General features: G+C 40.1%; 1 protein-coding gene and 1 long non-coding RNA gene across 3 annotated transcripts in view; one reads left to right on the top strand and one right to left on the bottom strand.

The window, feature by feature from the left end:
* SPATA31H1 (SPATA31 subfamily H member 1) overlaps positions 1-12716 on the bottom strand; it is a 34550-nt gene extending 21834 nt beyond the window's left edge. The window contains 1 exon segment of the mRNA XM_064572005.1: positions 11898-12716. Coding sequence (XP_064428075.1) covers positions 11898-12041 — 144 coding nt within the window. The 5' untranslated portion in view covers positions 12042-12716.
* Positions 1-19898, top strand: part of LOC135361721 (uncharacterized) — a 54128-nt gene that overhangs the window by 22570 nt on the left and 11660 nt on the right. The gene's annotated exons all lie outside the window — the stretch shown is intronic.

The following is a 19898-nucleotide window of genomic DNA, read 5'->3' as shown; positions in this document are numbered from 1 at the left end:
TCAGCAAATTTGATCCAACGATATATATAAAAGGATCATGAACAATATCACAAACATGTTACATTTATTTCAGGAATTCACAGTTGGTTTAATATTTTAAAAATCCATTGTAATTCAGTACTTTAATAGAATAAACAAGAAAAACCATATGAACATCTAAATAGAGGCAGAAAACACTTGATAAAATTCAATAGCCATTCATGCTAAAATTCGTAACAAACCAGAAGTAAAAGGGAACTTTCTTCATCTGCTAAACAATATTTACAATAACCACACAGCAAACATTATACATAAATGGTGAATTAAAGAAAACTTTCCTCTACATAAAAAAAAGAAGATAAAAATCTCCACTATCTATTGAACATTGTATTGGGAATCCTAATCCATGCAATAAAGCAAGGAGAAGAAATAAAAGTCATAGGATTAGAAAGGAAGAAATAAAGTTATCATATGCAGACAATATGATTGTGTAGAATATCACAATATGCTTTTGGAAAAGCATGTACAGATAAACTTTTAGGATTGATAAGTAAATTTAGCAAGATTCTTAGATATAAGTTCAATATAGAAAAATCTATTTTATTTTTAAGTATTGGTATAATTTAGAAAATGACATTTATTTTTTAAGACTTTTTTTTAAAGATTTTATTTATTTATTTGACAGAGAGAGATACAGCAAGAGAGGGAACACAAGCAGGGGGAATGGGAGAGGGAGAAGCAGGCCTCCCGAGGAGCAGGGAGCCCGATGCGGGGCTCGATGTGGGGCTCGATGTGGGGCTCGATCCCAGGATCCGGATCATGACCTGAGCCAAAGGCAGACATGTCTGCCTAACGACTGAGCCACCCAGGCGCCCCTTTAAGATTTTATTTTTAAGTAATCTCTACACCAACGTGGGGCTCAAATTTACAATCCTGAGATCAAGAGTCACATGCTCTACTGACTGAGCCAGGCAGGTGCCCCTAGAAAATGACATGTAAAATATCATACAAACCAGACATTGTGTCCCTCCTGATGATCATCATTACCTATGAAATAATCTGCCCCCCAAAAAGTAATTCTGATAAGTCTTAGACCCAACTTCCCCATTTAAGGAAATAGAGAAGACAATGGAACATATTAAATAACAACATGGGTATTTAATCAGTAAAATCCTGCCTGCAAAACTCTAGAGGACAAATGATCCATTTCTTTAATATATAAATGGAAAGAATAAAAGAAAGAAATGGAGGTAGGGAATTCTACAAATTATAAGGGATTTAAATACACCAACTAATCTCAATTTGTGAACCTTATTTAGATCTTGAGTCAAACAGACTGTAAAAAATTATATCATTTATGAGACAATTGGAATTTGAATACTGACAGATATTTGATGGTATTCAAAGATTATTGTCAAATTTTTAGGCATAAGAATGATATTGTGATTAAGTATGTTCTCTTTAAAGAGTCCTTACCTTTTAGATATACATATTTAATTATGAATGAAATTATATTATCTGACATTTGCTTCAAAATAATGTCAGAGTGAAAACTGGGTTCATGAAGATTCATTATGCACTTCTATGTGTTTTTGATTTGTTTAAATTTCCGTAATCAAAATGAAAAAAATCATTTACTATAGCTTCAAAATTCCTCTTTATTGAGAGCTAAATGTTATTAAAAGAAATTAAGAAGGCCTGAATAAATGGAGAAACAAACACATTCATGGATCAAAAGACTCATTGTTTTTAGTATATTACTTATCCTTAAACTGATGTATAAATTCAGTGGAATTCCAATCGGAATTCCAATCAATTTGTGTCACAATTAACAGGATGATTCAAAAATTTATACAGAAATGTCAATGACCTGCGATGCCTGGGTGGCTCAGTCAGTTGAGCATCAACTCTTGGTTTTGTCTTGGGTTGTGATCTCAGGGTTCTGGGATTGAGCCTTGCATTGGGCTCTGTGCCCAGCAGGGAGTCTGCTTGAGATTCTCTCTCTCCCTCTCCCTCTCCCTCTGCCCCTCCCCCAGCTTGCACGTGCGCTTGCTCTCTCTCTCTAAAATAAAGAAAATAGGGGCACCTGGGTTCCTCAGTCGGTTAAGCGTCTGCCTTCAGCTCAGGTCATGATCCTAGGGTCCTGGGATCGAGCCCCCATCAGGCTCCTGCTCAGCAGGAAGCCTGCTTCTCCCTTTCCCACTCCACCTGCTTGTGTTCCCTCTCTCGCTGTGTTTCTCTCTGTCAAATAAATAAATAAAACTCTTTTAAAAAAAGGAAAGAAAGAAAGAAAGAAAGAAAGAAAGAAAGGAAATAAAGTAAATCTTAAAAAAAAAAAAGAAATGCCAATGACCTAGAATAGCTAAGACAATTTTGAAAAAGATCGAAGTTGTAAGACACAATCAAACTTCAAAACTTAGTACAAAGCCACATTAATAAAGACAGTGAAGTATCAGTACAAGGATAAACAAACAGACCAATGTAACAAAATGAAGAGTCCTGAAATTGACCCACACATGTGTATGTTTATCTGATTTATGACAGGGTCACCAATGCAATTCAAGGAGAAAAACTGATGGTCTTTTCAATAAATGGTGCTGGGAGAAAGGACTGGCATTTAGAGTGTGATGGTGAGGCAGTCATGTAAGTGTAGGGTCAGATTTGAAATTTTGGTATTTTGTCATAAATTTTCCACCTTAATTTTGATTTTATATAATATTATATTAAATATTACCATGATTACTAAGTTTTTTCATGCCCCTTAAATTTTGTGCCCAAGGTGAATGCCTTGCTCATGTCACCCCAGTCCCTGCCCTCCTGAAGGGATTAGATAAATTCTATGGGGGGGAAAAAAAGAACTTTGATCCCTACCTTATACCATACACAGAAAGTAATTTGAGATGGATCATAGGCCTTAATGTAAAAGAAAAGAAAAAAAAAGGCTTCTAGAAGAAACATAGAAGACTATCATCATAGCCTGGGGGCAGGCAAAGATTTCTTACATTGGAAACAACAACAAAAAAGCCCTGACCATAAAAGCAAAAACTGATACATTGGATTTCATTAAAATTAAGAACTTCTGTTCATGGGGCGCCTGGGTGGCTCAGTCGTTAAGCGTCTGCCTTCGGCTCAGGTCATGATCCCAGGGTCCTGGGATCGAGCCCCGCATCGGGCTCCCGGCTCCGCGGGAAGCCTGCTTCTCCCTCTCCTATTCCCCCTGCTTGTATTCCCTCTCTCGCTGTGTCTCTCTCTGTCAAATAAATAAATAAAATCTTTAAAAAAAAAAAAAAAGAACTTCTGTTCATGAGCACACCATTGTGAGTGAAAAGATAAGCCACAGAGAGGGAGGATTTATTTGTAATACCTATATCTGACAAACAACTCATACCTATAATATTTAAAGAGTTCCTACAAATTAGTAAGTAAAAGACTGACAACCCAATCACTAAAAATGTGCCAAAAAATTGAGCAGGAAGGTCACAAAAGAGGATTTTCAAATGGCCAATAAACATAAGAAGTTTCTCAATATCATTAATAATCATGGAAATGCACATTAAAACCACAATGCAATGCCAAACACACTACCTAGAGTGGCTATTAAAAAGATGGTCAATGTCAAGTGTTACATGAATGTGGAGAAACTAGAACTCTCATAGTCTACTAATGGAAGTATAAATTGGTATAATTACTTTAGAGAACTGTTTGGTATCATCTACTAAAATTAAACACATATAGCATACAGACAGGCATATTTCCAGTCTTCTATTGGGAATAGGGTTCCACATCAACAATGTATCATTTACAATTAACATCTTGAAACTTTATCTTGTCATACAGGTACATAAATTTTTAATGATAAAAAAGAGCAGACTTTTTGAAATGCAATATGCAAGAATGAAATTATTATTATTCATTATTTCTATTTTTAAAATTTTAACTCCTGTGTAGTTAACATACAGTGTTATATTTAGTTTCAGGTATACAATATAGTGAGTCAACAGTTCCATATATTACTCAGTGCTCATCAAAATACTCTTAGGGTACCTGGCTGGCTCAGTTGGTAGAGTATGTGACCCTTGATCTTGGGGTTGTAGGTTTGAGGCCCGTGTTGGGTGTAGAGATTACTTTAAAAAAATAAAATAAAATCTGGGACACCTGGGTGGCTCAGGCGGTTAAGCAACTGCCTTTAGCTCTGGTCATGATCCCAGGATCCTGGGATCGAGTCCCACATCAGGCTCCTTGCCCGGCAGAGAGTCTGCTTCTCCCTCTGCCTGCCGTTCCCCCTGCTTATGCCCGCCCCCCTCCTCTGGCAAATAAATAAGTAAAATCTTTTTAAAAAATAATTGAATTCAATTAAATCTTTTTTTTTTTTAAGATTTTATTTATTTATTCATGAGAGACAGAGAGAGAGAGGCAGAGGGAGAAGCAGGCTCCCAAGGAGCAGAGAGCCCGATGCGGGACTCGATCCCAGGACCCTGGGATCATGACCTGAGCCGAAGGCAGACGCTCAACCATCTGAGCCACCCAGGCGCCCCTGAATTCAATTAAATCTTTAAAAAAAAAAATAGTATACCCTTAATCTCCTTCACTTATTTCATTCATCCCCTCACCCACCTCCCCTCTGGTAACCATCTGTTTGTTCTCTACAGTTAAGAGTCTGTCTTTTGGTTTGTCTTTCTCATTTTTTTCTTTTGTTCATTTGTTTTGTTTCTTAAATTGCACATATGAGTGAAATCATATGGAATTTGTCTTTCTCTGACTGGCTTATTTCTTTCTTTCTTTCTTTCTTTTTTTTTTTAAAGATTTTATTTATTTATTTGAGAGAGAATGAGAGAGAGCACATGAGAGGGGGGAGGGTCAGAGGCAGAAGCAGGCTCCCTGCCGAGCAGGGAGCCCGATGCGGGACTCGATCCCGGGACTCCAGGATCATGACCTGAGCCGAAGGCAGTCGCTTAACCGACTGAGCCACCCAGGCACCCCGAGGTTCTGTATTTCTTTCTTTCTTTTTTTTTTTTAAAAGATTTTATTTATTTGAGAGAGCGAGAATGAGAGAGAGTACATGAGAGGGGGGAGGGTCAGAGGGAGAAGCAGACTCCCCGCCGAGCAGGGAGCCCGATGCGGGACTCGATCCCGGGACTCCAGGATCATGACCTGAGCCGAAGGCAGTCGCTTAACCGACTGAGCCACCCAGGCGCCCATGACTGGCTTATTTCACCTAGCATTATACTCTCCAGATCCATCTGTGCTGTTGCAAATGGCAAGATTTTATTCATTTTTATGGCTGAATAATATTCCATTGTGTATATATATATATATATATATACCACATTGTCTTTATCCATTCATCTACCGATGGATGTATAATTCTATTTTTATAAGGTTCAAGAAGAGGCAAAATTAATCCATGACTGTAGACATCAGAATAGAGATTGCCTCTGAGTGGAAGGAGAACAGACTAGAACAGATCATGAAGGAACTCCCTAGGATTATAAGCACTATTATAGAATATTAAGCAATATTATAAGCTAGTTAATGGGTATATAAATTTATCAAAACTCATCAAACTGTACACTTAAGATCTGTGCATTTTGCTGTTTATAATTATGCCTGGATGAAAAGTATATTTGACAAAAAAGCTTTTTCTCACATATATATGTACTAAGAAATTTTATTAATTATGTAGCAAGGTGACATTGAGGAATTTACACCATACATCCTTCTGGGAAAGAAACTAATGTTTCCCCTCCTCAAAGGGGGTAGCCAGGCCTTTGTGCTTAAGGTCTTAGTTTTCCTAATCCATGGCAAGGAGTTAAGTTTCACCTGCTGAAAAAACTGGCAGGAGCATAAGAGACACCCTTCATATAAGACTAGACCTGTGGAGGATTTTAAGCTGAATTGTGCCAGAGGCTTAGTGTTTGGTACTTCCAGGGTTGAGAAGAACGGGAAGCGGGCTTCCTGATACGGAAACAATGCTGAAGCTGCAGATATACTGGAATAGTGAGGCCCTGATCCTGGTTGATTTAGGTCCGCCTGACGCTAGGAGCTCAGAGATAGTAGACCAGGAGCCTTCACAAAGGTCTCTGTGACCAAGATTGGCACATAGGAGCTGAGCCACAGTTTTTGCCTTCAGATGGCAAAGATGAAAAGCAACAGTTACTCCCATGGTTTAAGGACCTGAACCTCAGGGCGCCTGGGTGGCTCAGTTGGTTGAGAGTCTGACTCTTGATTTGGGCTCATGTCCTGATCTTAGGGTCATGGGATTGAGCCTCAGCTGGGCTCCATCCTCAGTGGGGAGCCTCCACCCTCAGTGGGGAGGTTTCTCTCTCTCTCTCTCCCTCGCCCTCTGCCCCTCCCCCCTGCTTGTGCACGCACACTCTCTAAATAAATCAATATAAAATCTTTTTTTTTAAAAAGTACCTGACCTTGGGCACCTGGGTGGCTCAGTTGGTTAAGTGACTGCCTTCGGCTCAGGTCATGATCCTGGAGTCCCTGGATCGAGTCCCGCATCGGGCTCCCTGCTCAGCAGGGAGTCCGCTTCTCCCTCTGACCCTCCCCCCTCTCATGTGCTCTCTCTCTCTCAAATAAATAAAATTTTTTAAAAAATTATTTTAAAAATAAATAAATAAAAAATAAAAAGTACCTGACCTTCTGCCATTTGGGATAAACTGCAAAAACTTCAGAATTTTCATATAATACAAAGGTTGGGGAAGAAAAACGGATCCTGGACTTTTTTGCCAACCTAGGCGATAGGAGGCTTAAACTAGATTATACTTGATGTAGACAAGGAAATATATTTGCCCTTTCTTATACCTAAGTATTGTGGAGCAATTCATACCTGTTAAAGTCAATTAAATATTGTGCATCACTTGTTACATGGGGAAAAGTGGACATTTGTCTTTTCTCTTTCTCTTAAAGATGTTAAAATGAACTTTGCGATTTTAAAAAACATGCTGGTTTAAAATGAAAATATAATATACCTAAAGTCACTTATCATATATTATGAAAAAGAGATAAAATGATGTTTAAATTCCCAAGGGGCTGACAAATTTTGACAATGAAGGAAGTTTGAGGGTCAAAACAGGCTGGGAAAAGCTGCTGCAGGCAGTGGGATGGCTGAGAGATTTTGTTTGTTTAGTCACTTTTGGCAAAGTGACACCATCAGCTAGGGGAAGTTCTGTGTATGTTGTTTTCGTTCTGTAGGGCCAGGGTCTATGCTCCATGCTCTAGGCTGGAGAACGTTTGTAGGAGACCAGCTAGCATACTGTAAATAGATGAAGTCCTGGTTAAGACAGTAATACTCAATCAGGATTGCTGTGTTTGAGAGATGTTTCTGAGGGAAAAAAAAATTGAAAGGACTTTGTGGCCAAATATATTGATAACTAGATCTACCTCCAAGATCTAGAGTGTAAGCTAATGCTGTCCAGGAGAATTTTCTATGATGATGGAAATATTCTAGATCTGCCCTGTCCAATATGATAGCCTCTAGCCACATGTGATACTTGAAATGTCCATAGCGCGATTGAAGAACTGAATTTTAAATTTAATGTAATTTTGGTTAATTTAAATTTGAATGGCCACATGTGGCAGGTGGATACCAGACTGGATAGCACAGATCTAGACCATTAACTTGAGCTGCTAGGTGAATATTTCCACAAAAATTTTATAAGCACTTCAAATGTAATAGTTCATTTTCTGCCTCCTACCACACAACTTCTGTCTAAGGTTTCCTGTGTTGTTCAAAATGCCATCATCTTGTCAGTCATTCAGGGTTAAAATTGAAAAGTCATTTATTCATTTCACAAACATCCAGGGAGCACTTACTGAATGCCAGACAGTGCACTAGGCACAGGGGGTACAAAGATGAATATAGTCCTTGTAGGAAAACAGTGATAATGTTTATAATTAACTCTTGTATTTGAGGTCCAATCAGGAAAAAAAAAAATTCAGTCCCAGGGGCACCTGTGTAGCTCAGTCGTTAAGTGTCTGCCTTCGGCTCAGGTCATGATCTCAGGGTCCTGGGATTGAGCCCCACGTCGGGCTCCCTGCTTAGCAGGAAGCCTGCTTCTCCCTCTCCCACTCCCCCTGCTTGTGTTCCCTCTCTCGCTGTCTCTCTGACAAATAAAATCTTTAAAAAAATAAAATAAAAATAAAAATAAATTCAGTCCCTTCCCTCTCTTTCTGCTTTACTTTTCACATCCAAACTTTTATCACAATAGCCCCCGGAGGGCAAAGATTTTTGTCCCTTCCACTTACCGCTGTATCCATAGAGCCTAGAGGAGTGCCTTGTACATAACGGTGGTGGTGGTGGATGATAAACATTTGAGGAATGAATCCATGTCCTCTCGCCTACCATCCTGCTCTAATTTTTTAATTTCCTTTTCCCTCCTTCCCACTGTATTGTTAACAGAGCCTCCAATTGGCTTAGCTACCCAGACAACTGCCATAGACGCTTACTGAAGTTATTTTAAAGCTTCACTTTCAAAGTGTGGTCCTGGGTCACAAAATCAATATACAGAAATTCACTGCATTTCTATACACTAATAATGAAGCAGCAGAAAGAGAAATTAAGAAAACAATCCCATTTACAACTGCACCAAAAATAATAAAATACCTAGGAATAAACTTAACCAAGGAGGTAAAAGACCTGTACTCAGAAAACTACAAAAGAATGATGAAAAAAACTGAAGATGACACAAATGGAAAGACTTCCATGCTTCTGGCTTGGAAGAACAAATATTGTTAAAATGCCCATACTACCCAAAGCAATCTACAGATTTAATGTGATCCCTTTCAAAATATCATGAGCATTTTTCATAGAACTAGAACAATCATAAAATTTGTATGGAACCACAAAAGACCCCAAAGAGCCAAAGCAATCTTGGGGGGAAAAAAAAAACAACCCAACACATCTGGAGGTATCACAAATCCAGATTTCAAGGTATACTACAAAGCTGGGATGACTGAGTGGCTCAGTAGGTTAAGCGGCTGCCTTCGGCTCAGGTCATGATCTCAGGGTCCTGGGATCGAGCCCCGCATCGGGCTCCCTGTTCAGCAGGGAGCCTACTTCTCCCTCTCCCTCTCAAATAAATAAATAAAATCTTTAAAAAAATAATGCTGCTATAAACATAGTGGTGCATATATCCTTTTGAATTAGTGTTCTCATAATTTTTGGGTAAATACCCAATAATGCAATTACTGGATAATATAATTCTATTTTTAATTTTTTAAAAGATTTTATTTATTTTAGAGAGAGAGCATGAGTGGGGGTAGGGGCAGATGGAGAGGGAGAGAATCTCAAGCAGACTCGGCCCTGAGCGTGGAGCCCAACGTGGTGCTCAATCTCATAACCCTGAGATCATGACCTAAGCTGAAATCAAGAGTTGGACACTTGGGGCGCCTGGGTGGCTCAGTCGTTAAGCGTCTGCCTTCGGCTCAGGTCATGATCCCAGAGTCCTGGGATAGAGCCCCAAATCAGGCTTCCTGCTCTGCGGGAGGCCTGCTTTTCCCTCTCCCACTCTCCCTGCTTGCATTCCCTCTCTTGCTGTGTCTCTCTCTGTCAAATAAATAAATAAAATCTTTAAAAAAAAAAAGAGTTGGACACAACTGACTGAGCCACTCAGGAGCCCCTCTATTTTTAATTTTTTGAGAAACTTCCATACTGTTTTCCACAGTGGCTGCACCAGTTTGCATTCCTACCACCAGTGCATGAGGGTTCCTTTTTCTCCACATCCTTGCCAACATTTCTTGTTTCTTGTGTTTTTGACTTGAGCCATTCTGACAAGTATGAGGTGATAGGTCATTGTGATTTTGATTTTCATTTCCCTGATAATGAGTGATGTTGAGCATCTTTTCATGTGTCTGTTGGGTGTTTGAATGTCTTCTTCGCAGAAATGTCTGTTCATGTCTGTTGCCCATTTTTTTTAAGTGTGGAGCCCAACACAAGGCTTGAACTCACAATCCTGAATCAAGACCTGAGCTGAGATCAAGAGTTGGACACTTAACTGAGCCACCCAGGTGTCCCTATAGCAGCATTATTTACAATAGCCAAATTATGGAAGCAGTCCAAGTGTCCATCAATAGATGAATAAATAAAGAAGATGTGGTATATATATATAGTGGAATATTATTCAGCCATAAAAATGAATGAAATCTTGTCATTTGCAACAACATGGATGGATCTAGAGAGTATAATGCTAGGCTAAATAAGCCAGTCAGAGAAAGACAAATTCCATATGATTTCACTCATATGTGCAATTTAAGAAACAAAACAAATGAACAAAGGAAAAATAGAGACAAACCAAAAGACAGACTCTTAACTACAGAGAACAAACAGACGGTTACCAGAGGGGAGGTGGGTGGGGGGATGGGTGAAATAGGTGAAGGGGATTAAGAGTACACTTATCTTGACAAGCACTGAGTAATGTATAGAATTGTTGAATTACTATATTGTACACCTGAAACTAATATAACACCGTATGTTAACTATACTGGAATTAAAAATTTTAAATAATAAAATAACATAAAAATTTCCTTTCTTAAAAAAAAAAAGTGACAGAGGTGCCTTTTGGTGGCTCCGTCGGTTAAGCATCTGCCTTCAGCTCAGGTCATGATCCCAGGGTCCTGGGATCGAGCCCCGTATCAGGCTCCCTGTTCAGCGGGGAGCCTACTTCTCCCTCTCCCTCTGCTGCTCCCCCTGCTTGTACTCTCTCTCTCTCTGTGTCAAATGAATAAATAAAATCTTAAAAAAAAAAAACTAACAACAAAACAAGTATGGCCTTTGGTCCAACAACAGTAGCATCACCTGGGAGCTTGTTAGAAAGGAGGAATCTCAATCCCTACCCCACACCTACTGAATCAGAATATACTTTTTAACAAGACCTCCAGCTGATTGATTCATATGGGTGTAGCAGTTTGAGAAGCATTGCTCTAAAGCACAGATCTAAGCACATTTTAACCTGGCTTTAAGACCTCTGACATCTTATTTTCTTTTTTTAAAAGATTTGTTTATTTATTTTAGAGAGAGAGCACATGCATGGGAGCAGGGGGAGGAAGAGAGGGAGAAGGAGAAGTAGAGGGAGAGAAGCAGACTCCCCAGTGAGCGTGGGGCCTGACACAGGGCTGGATCTCAGAATCCTGAGATCGTGACCTGAGCCGAAATCAAGAGTCACAGGGTTAACCGACTGAGCCACCCAGGTACCCCTTGACATCTTTCAACTGCATATAGAATTAATATTTATACAAACTATTCAGCCTAGTATTGAAAGCCCTCTACAATGTCACCTCTGTCAATTTTCCAAATTTTTCTCTCACTGAGCTCCCTATACTTCTACACTCCATCCACATAGGTGTCCTCTCTTCAAACACATCCAACACTCTTCAGTTTCCCATGATTTTCCCCAATCCATTCCTTCTATCTGGAAAGTCTTCACTACTCTCTTCCATCTACACTATCCACCTTCAAAGCCCTACCCTTCCTCTGAAGCACAATTCAAACCTGAGCTCCCCAGAGTCTTTTTATAGATCCCCCTGCTTCAAAAGACTCTTTACCTCCAACCTCTTCATCAGTATTTATACTTCTATTAACTCTTATCATTTTCTCTTTCCTTGTGTTGTGTGTATATCCATCTGACTGTCTCCCCAACTTCACCTTGAGCTCCTAGAAGGTGGGGATGGTGTTTTATTTTTCCTCAAGGTCTAGTACGCCACCATATATAATAGGTGCTCAAGATTTGTTGAAATAAACTGAAAGGAACAGGATTGATCATGACTTATACTTATAGGACGACATCCATAGGCACTATCTCAACTCCCCTCTTCCCCCACCCAGTTCCTCCCCCAGCCTAAGAGATAGGAGTTTCCATGGCCTCAGAGGCAGGGACAGGGAGCAGTGAACTTCAAGGGAGGGTTGCATCACATACCTCTGAGTCTGTCTTGGCTACCACCTGCTTCCTGCTCTGTCTCCCAAAAAAGAGCAGCCAAAGCCCCCAAACAAGGAAACCAAATAATAGTAGAGGGCTGACATATGATGGAGGCGGGATGGCCAGCCCCCAAATCGGTGCCATTACTCAACCCCATGCCCCTCTCAGCCAAACAATGTTCTCCTTCAAGGTTGTGACTCCATATGACATCACAATGGACATTCCAAGGTAAACCTGACAGGGCCCAGCCAATGTGAGAGCTGCTTCAGTCTCCTCTCTGAGACATGCCCATCTGCTGTCCCTTCATGCAACTGCTCACGGGCTCTGCCCTGACAGCCAATGCTCAGGGAAGACCTCCTTTACAACTCTACTAGGACTGGGCTGGACAACTTGGCATAAAGTAGAGTGTATGGAGGCAAGATTTCAAAGAAACAAGCCTTCCAAGTGGCCTGCTTTGCCCTATGAGCATCTTCTCTGGAACCAGTCATTCCCTAGAGGTCCAGGTATGGTGTCGTATGTTCCCAATCACAAATTAGAATACAGAGTCAAGTACATTTAAGAAAGCTAGCATATCTTAAGTAGATACTCTCAGAAAATGTGATATATATGGTTTCCTAACTCCGAAGTTTGACATATAGCATTGAAACAGAGAAGAGAGGTCACATAGGAAAATTAAATGATCTTAAAGGATCACTCAACTCCAAAATCCATGGTCTCATTTTCTAGAACATTCATTATGTCAATATACCCAGAGTTAACTGGATTCTCTCTGGTTAATTCACTTTAAACAAAATTTACAAGGAATCAACTTATGCTATAATAAAGATAAATAAAACTGGCCAGAGTATTTTTTTTCTTGTAGGAACGTTAATTTGGAAAATCGATTCAATTAAATAACTATTGTATAGCGGGCACTGTTTTTGAAAAAGAAAGTTATGGTTTCTCACCTTATAGAATTTTCAGTCTATTGGGGCAGCCAAAGTAATATTCTCAGAAAGCCCATCATCAAGGAAGTGGTCAAATAACATACGGTATGTCCTTATTATGAAATACTTTGCAGTCACTACAAAGATTATAATTATAAAGACTGATATTGTCAGGCTGAGCACACATCACATGTCAGGTACTAGTGTATGCCAGCCTGGAGATCTAAGGTTAGGGCTGGAGGTACAGTTTTGGTCCTTAGAACACGTTTGTACAGTTTGACAAGCCTTTTTTAAGGATTTTATTTATTTATTTGAGAGAGAGCACGAGCTGGGGGAGGGGCAGAAGGAGAGGGAGGAAACAGGCTCCCCGCTGAGCAGGGAGCCAAGGATATGTGGCTCAATCCCAGGACCCCAGGATCATGACCTGAGCCAATGGCAGACCCTTAAGCAACTGAGCCACCGGGCACCCCCACTCTTTTCTATATGCATATAAAAATATATTCTTTGTGGGGCATCTGGGTAGCTCAGTCGTTAAGCGTCTGCCTTTGGCTCAGGTCATGATCCCAGTGTCCTGGGATCGAGCCCCACATCGGGCTCCCTGCTCCGCAGGAAGCCTGCTTCTCCCTCTCCCACTCCCTCTGCTGTGTTCCCTCTCTCACTGTGTCTCTCTGTGTCAAATAAATAAAATCTTAAATATATATATATATATTCTTTGTGTCTTGAATATTTACTCACCATTATGTTTGAGTCATCCACACTCTTTTGTACAGCTGGGATTCAGTTTTATTTCATTGCATTGTATAACCATTGCATAACTTTTTCTTTCTTTTTTTTAATTTAAATTCAATTAGCCAACATAGAGTACATCATCAGTTTCAGATGTAGTGTTCAATGATTCATCAGTTGTGTTATAACACCCAGGGCTCATCACATCACATGCCCTCCTTAATGCCCATCACCCAGTTACCCCATCCTCCCATCCACCTTTTTTTCTTTTTTTTAATTTAAATTCAATTAGCCAACATATTTTACATCATTAGTTTCAGATGTAGTGTTCAATGATTCATCAGTCATTGCATGACTCATTTATCCATTATGATACTGATGGACATTTGGCCTGTTTTCCATGTTTGGGTATTATAAACAATGCCATTAAAACATCCTTGTCCATGTATCTTGATGGATATATATTCCTATTTCTCTACGGCAGTGGCTTTTAAGCTTTAACATACATCAGAATCACCCGGAAGGTTTGTAAAAACAGACTGCTGGGCCCTACCCCTAGAGTTGCTGATTGATTAAGTTTGGAGAAGAGCTCAGGAATTTGGCATTTCTAAGATGTTTCCAGGGGTTGCTGATATTGTTGGACTGAGGACCACACTTTAAGGATCCCTACTCTATGGTATCTACCAAGGAGTGGAATTGCTAGGTTATAGAGTTATGTGTAACTTAAGCTTTAGTAGACAGTGCCAAACTGTTTTCTCTTGAGTGGTGGTGTCATTATTTCCACCAGTGGTGAATGGGAGTTCTTCCTGCTCCGTTTTCACGCCAATGTGTGGTATCGTCAGGCTGTTTCATTTCAGCCAATCTGGTATATGTGGTAATGGTATTCCATTGCTTAACTGAAATTTTTCTGGTTACTAATAATTACTAACTTGTGAACACATTTTCATAAGCCAATTGGGCATTTTGTTTTTAAACATAATGCTGCATTCCGCTGCTAATAATATTTTGTTTAGCATTTTTGTTCCCTATTTTCATGAGTGAGGGCATCCTGTAATTTTTCTCTCTTGTTCTGTCTTTGTCAGGCTTTTGGTATCAAGGTCATGCTAGACTCCTGGGTTGGGGAATGTTTCCTCCTTTTTTTCTTTTTTTTAATGCCTGAAAAAGTTTGCATAAGATTTAAACTATTTGATCCTTCAACATTTGGTACGACTTGTCAGCAAAGCCATACAAGCCTGGAGTTTTCTTTGAATGAAGATTTCTGACTAAAGATTTCATTTATTTGAAGGGTATAATGCTATTGAGAATTTGTAAATTTTTTTGAGTCATCTTTGGTGACATTTATTTTCTAGTAATTTTTCTATTTAATCTACATTTTCCAAATGTACTGACATAAAGTTATTCAAATGCAGTACTGTCTCCTTGTTTTTATATTGGTTATTTGTCTTCTCTCTCTCTCCTTTTTTTTCCTGTCCTTGATCTATCTTGCTAGAGATTTGTCAGTTTTATTTTATTTTTTTTAAAAGATTGTATTTATTTATTTGAGAGAGAGAAGCAGACTCCCTGCTGAGCAGGGAGCCACTGTGGGGCTTGATCCCAGGATCCTGGGATCATGACCCGAGCCTAAGGCAGCTGCTTAACCAACTGAACCACCCAGGCGCCCTGAGATTTGTCAATTTTAATTAATTACTTCAAAGACCCAACTTTTTGTATGTTTGCTTTCTATTTGAATAATTTCTCCCTCTGTCTTTATTTCCTTACTTCTACTTTCTTTTTTCCCCCAGTTTTATTGAGATATAATTGACACTTCTACTTTCTTTGGACTTATTTTGCTGTTTTTTTCCTAACTTCTTGAGATAAATGCCTAGATCATTCACTTTTAACTCTTTCCCCCCAATATATGCATTTGAGAGTACAAATTTTCTCCTAAGCACTACTTTAGTTTCATTCCAGAAGTTATGATATGTAGAATTTTTATCATTCTGTTCCAACTATTTTCTAATTTCCATGACAATTTCTTCTTTGATCCATGGGTCATTTGGTAGTTCATTTTAAGTTTCTAGACGTATAGGGATTTTCTAGTTATCTAACAAAGCTGCACTGTGGCCAGAATATATACTTTAATTTCAGTCCTTTGAAATGCTCTAAGACTTTATTCCCAGTTTATGGTCAGTTAAAAAAATTCTTTGTGTGCTTAAAAAATAAGATGTATTCTGCAGGTGTTAAAAATAGTCTCTTCAGGGGGGCCCTGGGTGGCTCAGTCAGTTAAGCGCTGGACTTCTGATTTTGGCTCAGGTCAGGATCTCAGGGTCCTGGGATGGAGCCCTGCATTGCGCTCCGCCCTTAGCCAGGAGTCCGCTTGGGATTCTCTCTCTCCCTCTGCCTCTGCCTCTCCCCCTGCATGCGCTCACACTCTCTCTCTCTCTCTCAAATAAATAAATAAATCTTTAAAAAAAAAAGTCTCTTCAGAATTTCCCCTTCTGCTGGGCGGCGGAGGCGGGGGGTGCGGATGTCTCTATGACCATTAGGTCAATTCTGCTCATCTCAATGTTCAAATCTATATTATTCCTAAACTTTCGTCTGCTTTTTTTCCACCAATTACTAAGACAAGTATGTAAAATTTCTCGTGATTGTGGATTCATTTCTTCTTTGAATACTGAAGATTTTTGCTTTATGTATTTTTAAGTGTTATTTAAAATCATTATTCCTGGTGAATTAAATCTTGTATCACTATGAAGACCCTCTTTATCTCTAACAATACTACTGGACTTTAGTTCTTTTGTCTGATACTAATATTGCTAAAGCAATTTTCTTTTGGTTGGTACTTGCATAGTGTATCTTTTCCCATTCTTCCAACCTTTCTATATTTTTTTAATATTGGATAAATAAAAAAAATCTAAATATATGCTATTGGTAAGAGACACATCTAAAACAAATAGATTTTAATTGGAGCACTGATAAGAGTAGGCAGCTGGACAGAAGCTGGAGGCAAGGACAGTGATAAATAGGTTACACATTAGAAGCCTGGGGGCACAACATCTTGCCTTTGTGGCTTCCAAGTCCCCTAGGCTAACAGACCAAGAGCCACATGTGCAGAACAGGCCACTCTCCTCTTCCACCTCTGCCCCAGGGTAACCCCTAGACTCATTATAATGTGTTTGCATTGTGGCTTTAGCCTCCCCCTACCCTCCATGGGGGAAGACTGCCCTGACGGTTCAGAGACAAACCTAATAGGGTCAAAAACTAACCTCTCCCGGGGCACCTGGGTGGCTCAGTCATTAAGCGTCTGTCTTTGGCTCAGGTCATGATCCCCAGGTCCTGGGATCGAGCCCCGTGTCGGGCTCCCGCCCCGCGGGAAGCCTGCTTCTCCCTCTCCCACTCCCCCTGCTTGTGTTCCCTCTCTTGCTGTGTCTCTCTCTGTCAAGTAAATAAATAAAATCTTAAAAAAAAAAAAAACTAACCTCTCCCAACCTATGGGAGTCCCTTAAAGGATTGGAAGCAGCCTCCATTAGAGACCATCCCATCCACGACTCAAGACACCCTCCCACCCGCTCACACACACAGAAGAAGATTCCTGTAGCCTCAGGGCAGTTGCCACCTCTGGGCCTTCCTGCTCTCCCACCTGGAGAGTGTACTGTCCTCAATAAACTGCTTTGGGCTTGCTACTTTCTTCTCTTTTTTTTTTTAATTTAAATTCAAGTTAGTTAACATATAGTGTATTATTAGTTTCAGGGTAGAGTTCAGTGATTCATCAATTCCATATAACACCCAGTGCTCATTATATCACGTGCCCTCCTTAATGCCCATCCCCCAGTTAGCCCATCCCCCCCTAACCCCAACTGTCTTTATTAGAGCATGGATCCTCATGGAAATCTTTCGTGGGGAATCCAAGAACCGAGACCTCCATTCACATAACACAGACTCTCCCACCCCGATCAGCATGTGCTCCATTTCCAGTTCTGTTACACTTTCCATTATATTTAATGTAGTTATTGAAGCATTAAGATCAAAATTACCCTTTTACTTGGCACTTTCTATTTCATCCTGTTTTATATTTCTTTTTCTCTCATTTCTTGCCTTTTAGTTAGATAGCTATTTTTAATTAATTACTCCATCTTTTCCTTTACTATTTGGAAGTTAAATTCTGTTTTTGTTCTTTTACTGCAAGGGTTGACAAACTATGGCCTGTGGGTCAAACTAGCCTGATGCCTGTTTTTGTAAATAAAGATTTATTGGAACACAGCCACACTCATTTTACATATTGTCTCTGCTTTCAAGCTACAACAGTAGGTAGTTAACAACAAAAACCATAGGGGGTTTACAATGGCTAACATATTTACTCTCTAGCCAACCCCATTTTTAGTGGATGCCCTTTAAAATGCAAAATACACATTTAACCTATCAAATTCTTAAATAAAACCTCTATCCTCGTATTCATGATAAATCAAGGCCCTCAGAATATTTTAATTATATATGCCCCTTCCCACATATAGGTTACTATAGTCAGGAATTTTCTTTTCTTTTCTTTTTTTTTTTTTTTAAGATTTTATCTATTCATTTGTCAGAGAGAAAGAGGGAGGGAGAGAGGAAGAGAGAGAGCACAAGCAGGGGGAGTGGCAGGCAGAGAGAGAGAAGCAGACTCCCCCCTGAGCAAGGACCCTTGGACCACGACCAGAGTCCAAGGCAGACACTCAACCGACTAAGCCACCCAGGTGTCCCATGGAATTTATTTTCTTAATAAACTCTATTTGGGAATAATTTTAGACTTACAGAAAAGTTGCAAAGATAGCACAGTGAGTTCCCCATATGCCCTTCACCCAGTTTCACCCAATGTTGACATCTTATATAACTTTGGTTCATGTGTCAAATCTATGTGATTAACATTGGTACATTTACTTTGTTTTTTGTTTGCTTTTGTTTTTTAAAGATTTTATTTATTTATTTGGCAGAGAGAGAGACAGCGAGAGAGGGAATACAAGCAGGGGGAGAGGGAGAGGAAGAAGCAGGCTTCCCGCTGAGCAGAGAGCCCCCCCGTGGGGCTCGATCCCGGGACCCCGGGGATCATGACCTGAGCCAAAGGCAGACGCTTAACAGCTGAGCCACCCAGACACCCTGGTACATTTACTTTGAACTGAATGCCAAACTTCATTCAGATTTCACTAGTTTTTCCACTAACGTCCTTTTTCTGTCCCGGATCCAACCTAGGGCCCACGTTGGATTTGGTTGTCATGCCCCCTTAGTCTCCTCTGGTCTGTGAGAGTTTCTCTGACCTTGACAGTTTTTAGGAGTACTGGCAGGTTCTTAAATTTGGGTTTCTCTGTTTTCCGTACGCTTAGACCGAGGTTATGTGTTTTGGGGAAAATACCACAGAGGCGCCCTGCGCTTCTCATTACTGATCTTACTCAGTAATGATAGCAGCCCGTGTTGCCAATCTTCATTACTTGGCTAAGGTAGCCAGGTTTCTCCACGGTGAAGCCATTATTTTTCTCTTTCCATACTCTGTTCTTTGGAAGCAAGCCCCTAAGTGTAGCCCATGTTGGGGTTGGAAGAAGTGAGGGGTTGTTAAGCTCCATCTCTTGGAGTGGGCTGTATCTACATATATTATTTGGAATTCTGTGTAACTCCTATTTATTTATTCCATTATTTTGTTATATCAGCATGAACTCATGCCTACTTATCTAGTACTCTGTGTTATAGTCCAATACAACATTATTTATTTTGTTGCTCATGTTGTTCCAACTTTGGCCATTGGGAGCTCTCTTAGGTTGACTCCTATCCCTTTGCTATGACCCAATCCTTTTGTTTTTATGGGCGCTTCTGTACTTCCTGGCATTACAAGATCCTTCTGGCTCCCCTTCCTGTCTCTTCCTCCCATGCCAGAGCACCCCAGCCACTAGCTTATAGGTAAGCCCAAATCTTCTCTTTTCCAGGATGGAAGCATTTCACACCGCCTAAATTCAGTGCCTAGGATTTGACCCACCTGTCCAATCCATAGCTGAATCTGGATTGGATCTTAGACATTTTGCTGTGCTTTAAGGCCCATCCCTGGAGCCAGATTGGGGCCCTTTGATCTCCTACCTGGTCCCAACATCTTCCTTCAGTCTTACTATCCCAGGTGACTGGCCCCAGCCTGTCTAATATTTAAGACCACCTAAGTTATGAAAAGAACAGCTGATTTGGAGGAGAGATCCTGGGTTCCGGTTTTTAATATATTAAGTTTGAAGTATATGCAATATCCAAATATCTTCCACCCTTCACCTCTTATTTTTGATCGAGCAAATGAGTGTAGCAGAATTGTTTCCTTCACCTTCCACAATCCAATCCAGTCTTCTGGGATAGATCCTTTCATCAT

Source organism: Mirounga angustirostris, unplaced genomic scaffold (assembly GCF_029215605.1).
Source record: "Mirounga angustirostris isolate CCGP_5_RB_7025 unplaced genomic scaffold, mMirAng1.0.hap1 SCAF_10, whole genome shotgun sequence".
In the NCBI taxonomy this organism is placed as follows: domain Eukaryota; kingdom Metazoa; phylum Chordata; class Mammalia; order Carnivora; family Phocidae; genus Mirounga; species Mirounga angustirostris.
The sequence above is the reverse complement of the archived record's forward strand: the minus strand, read 5'-3'. Positions and strand labels throughout refer to the sequence as shown.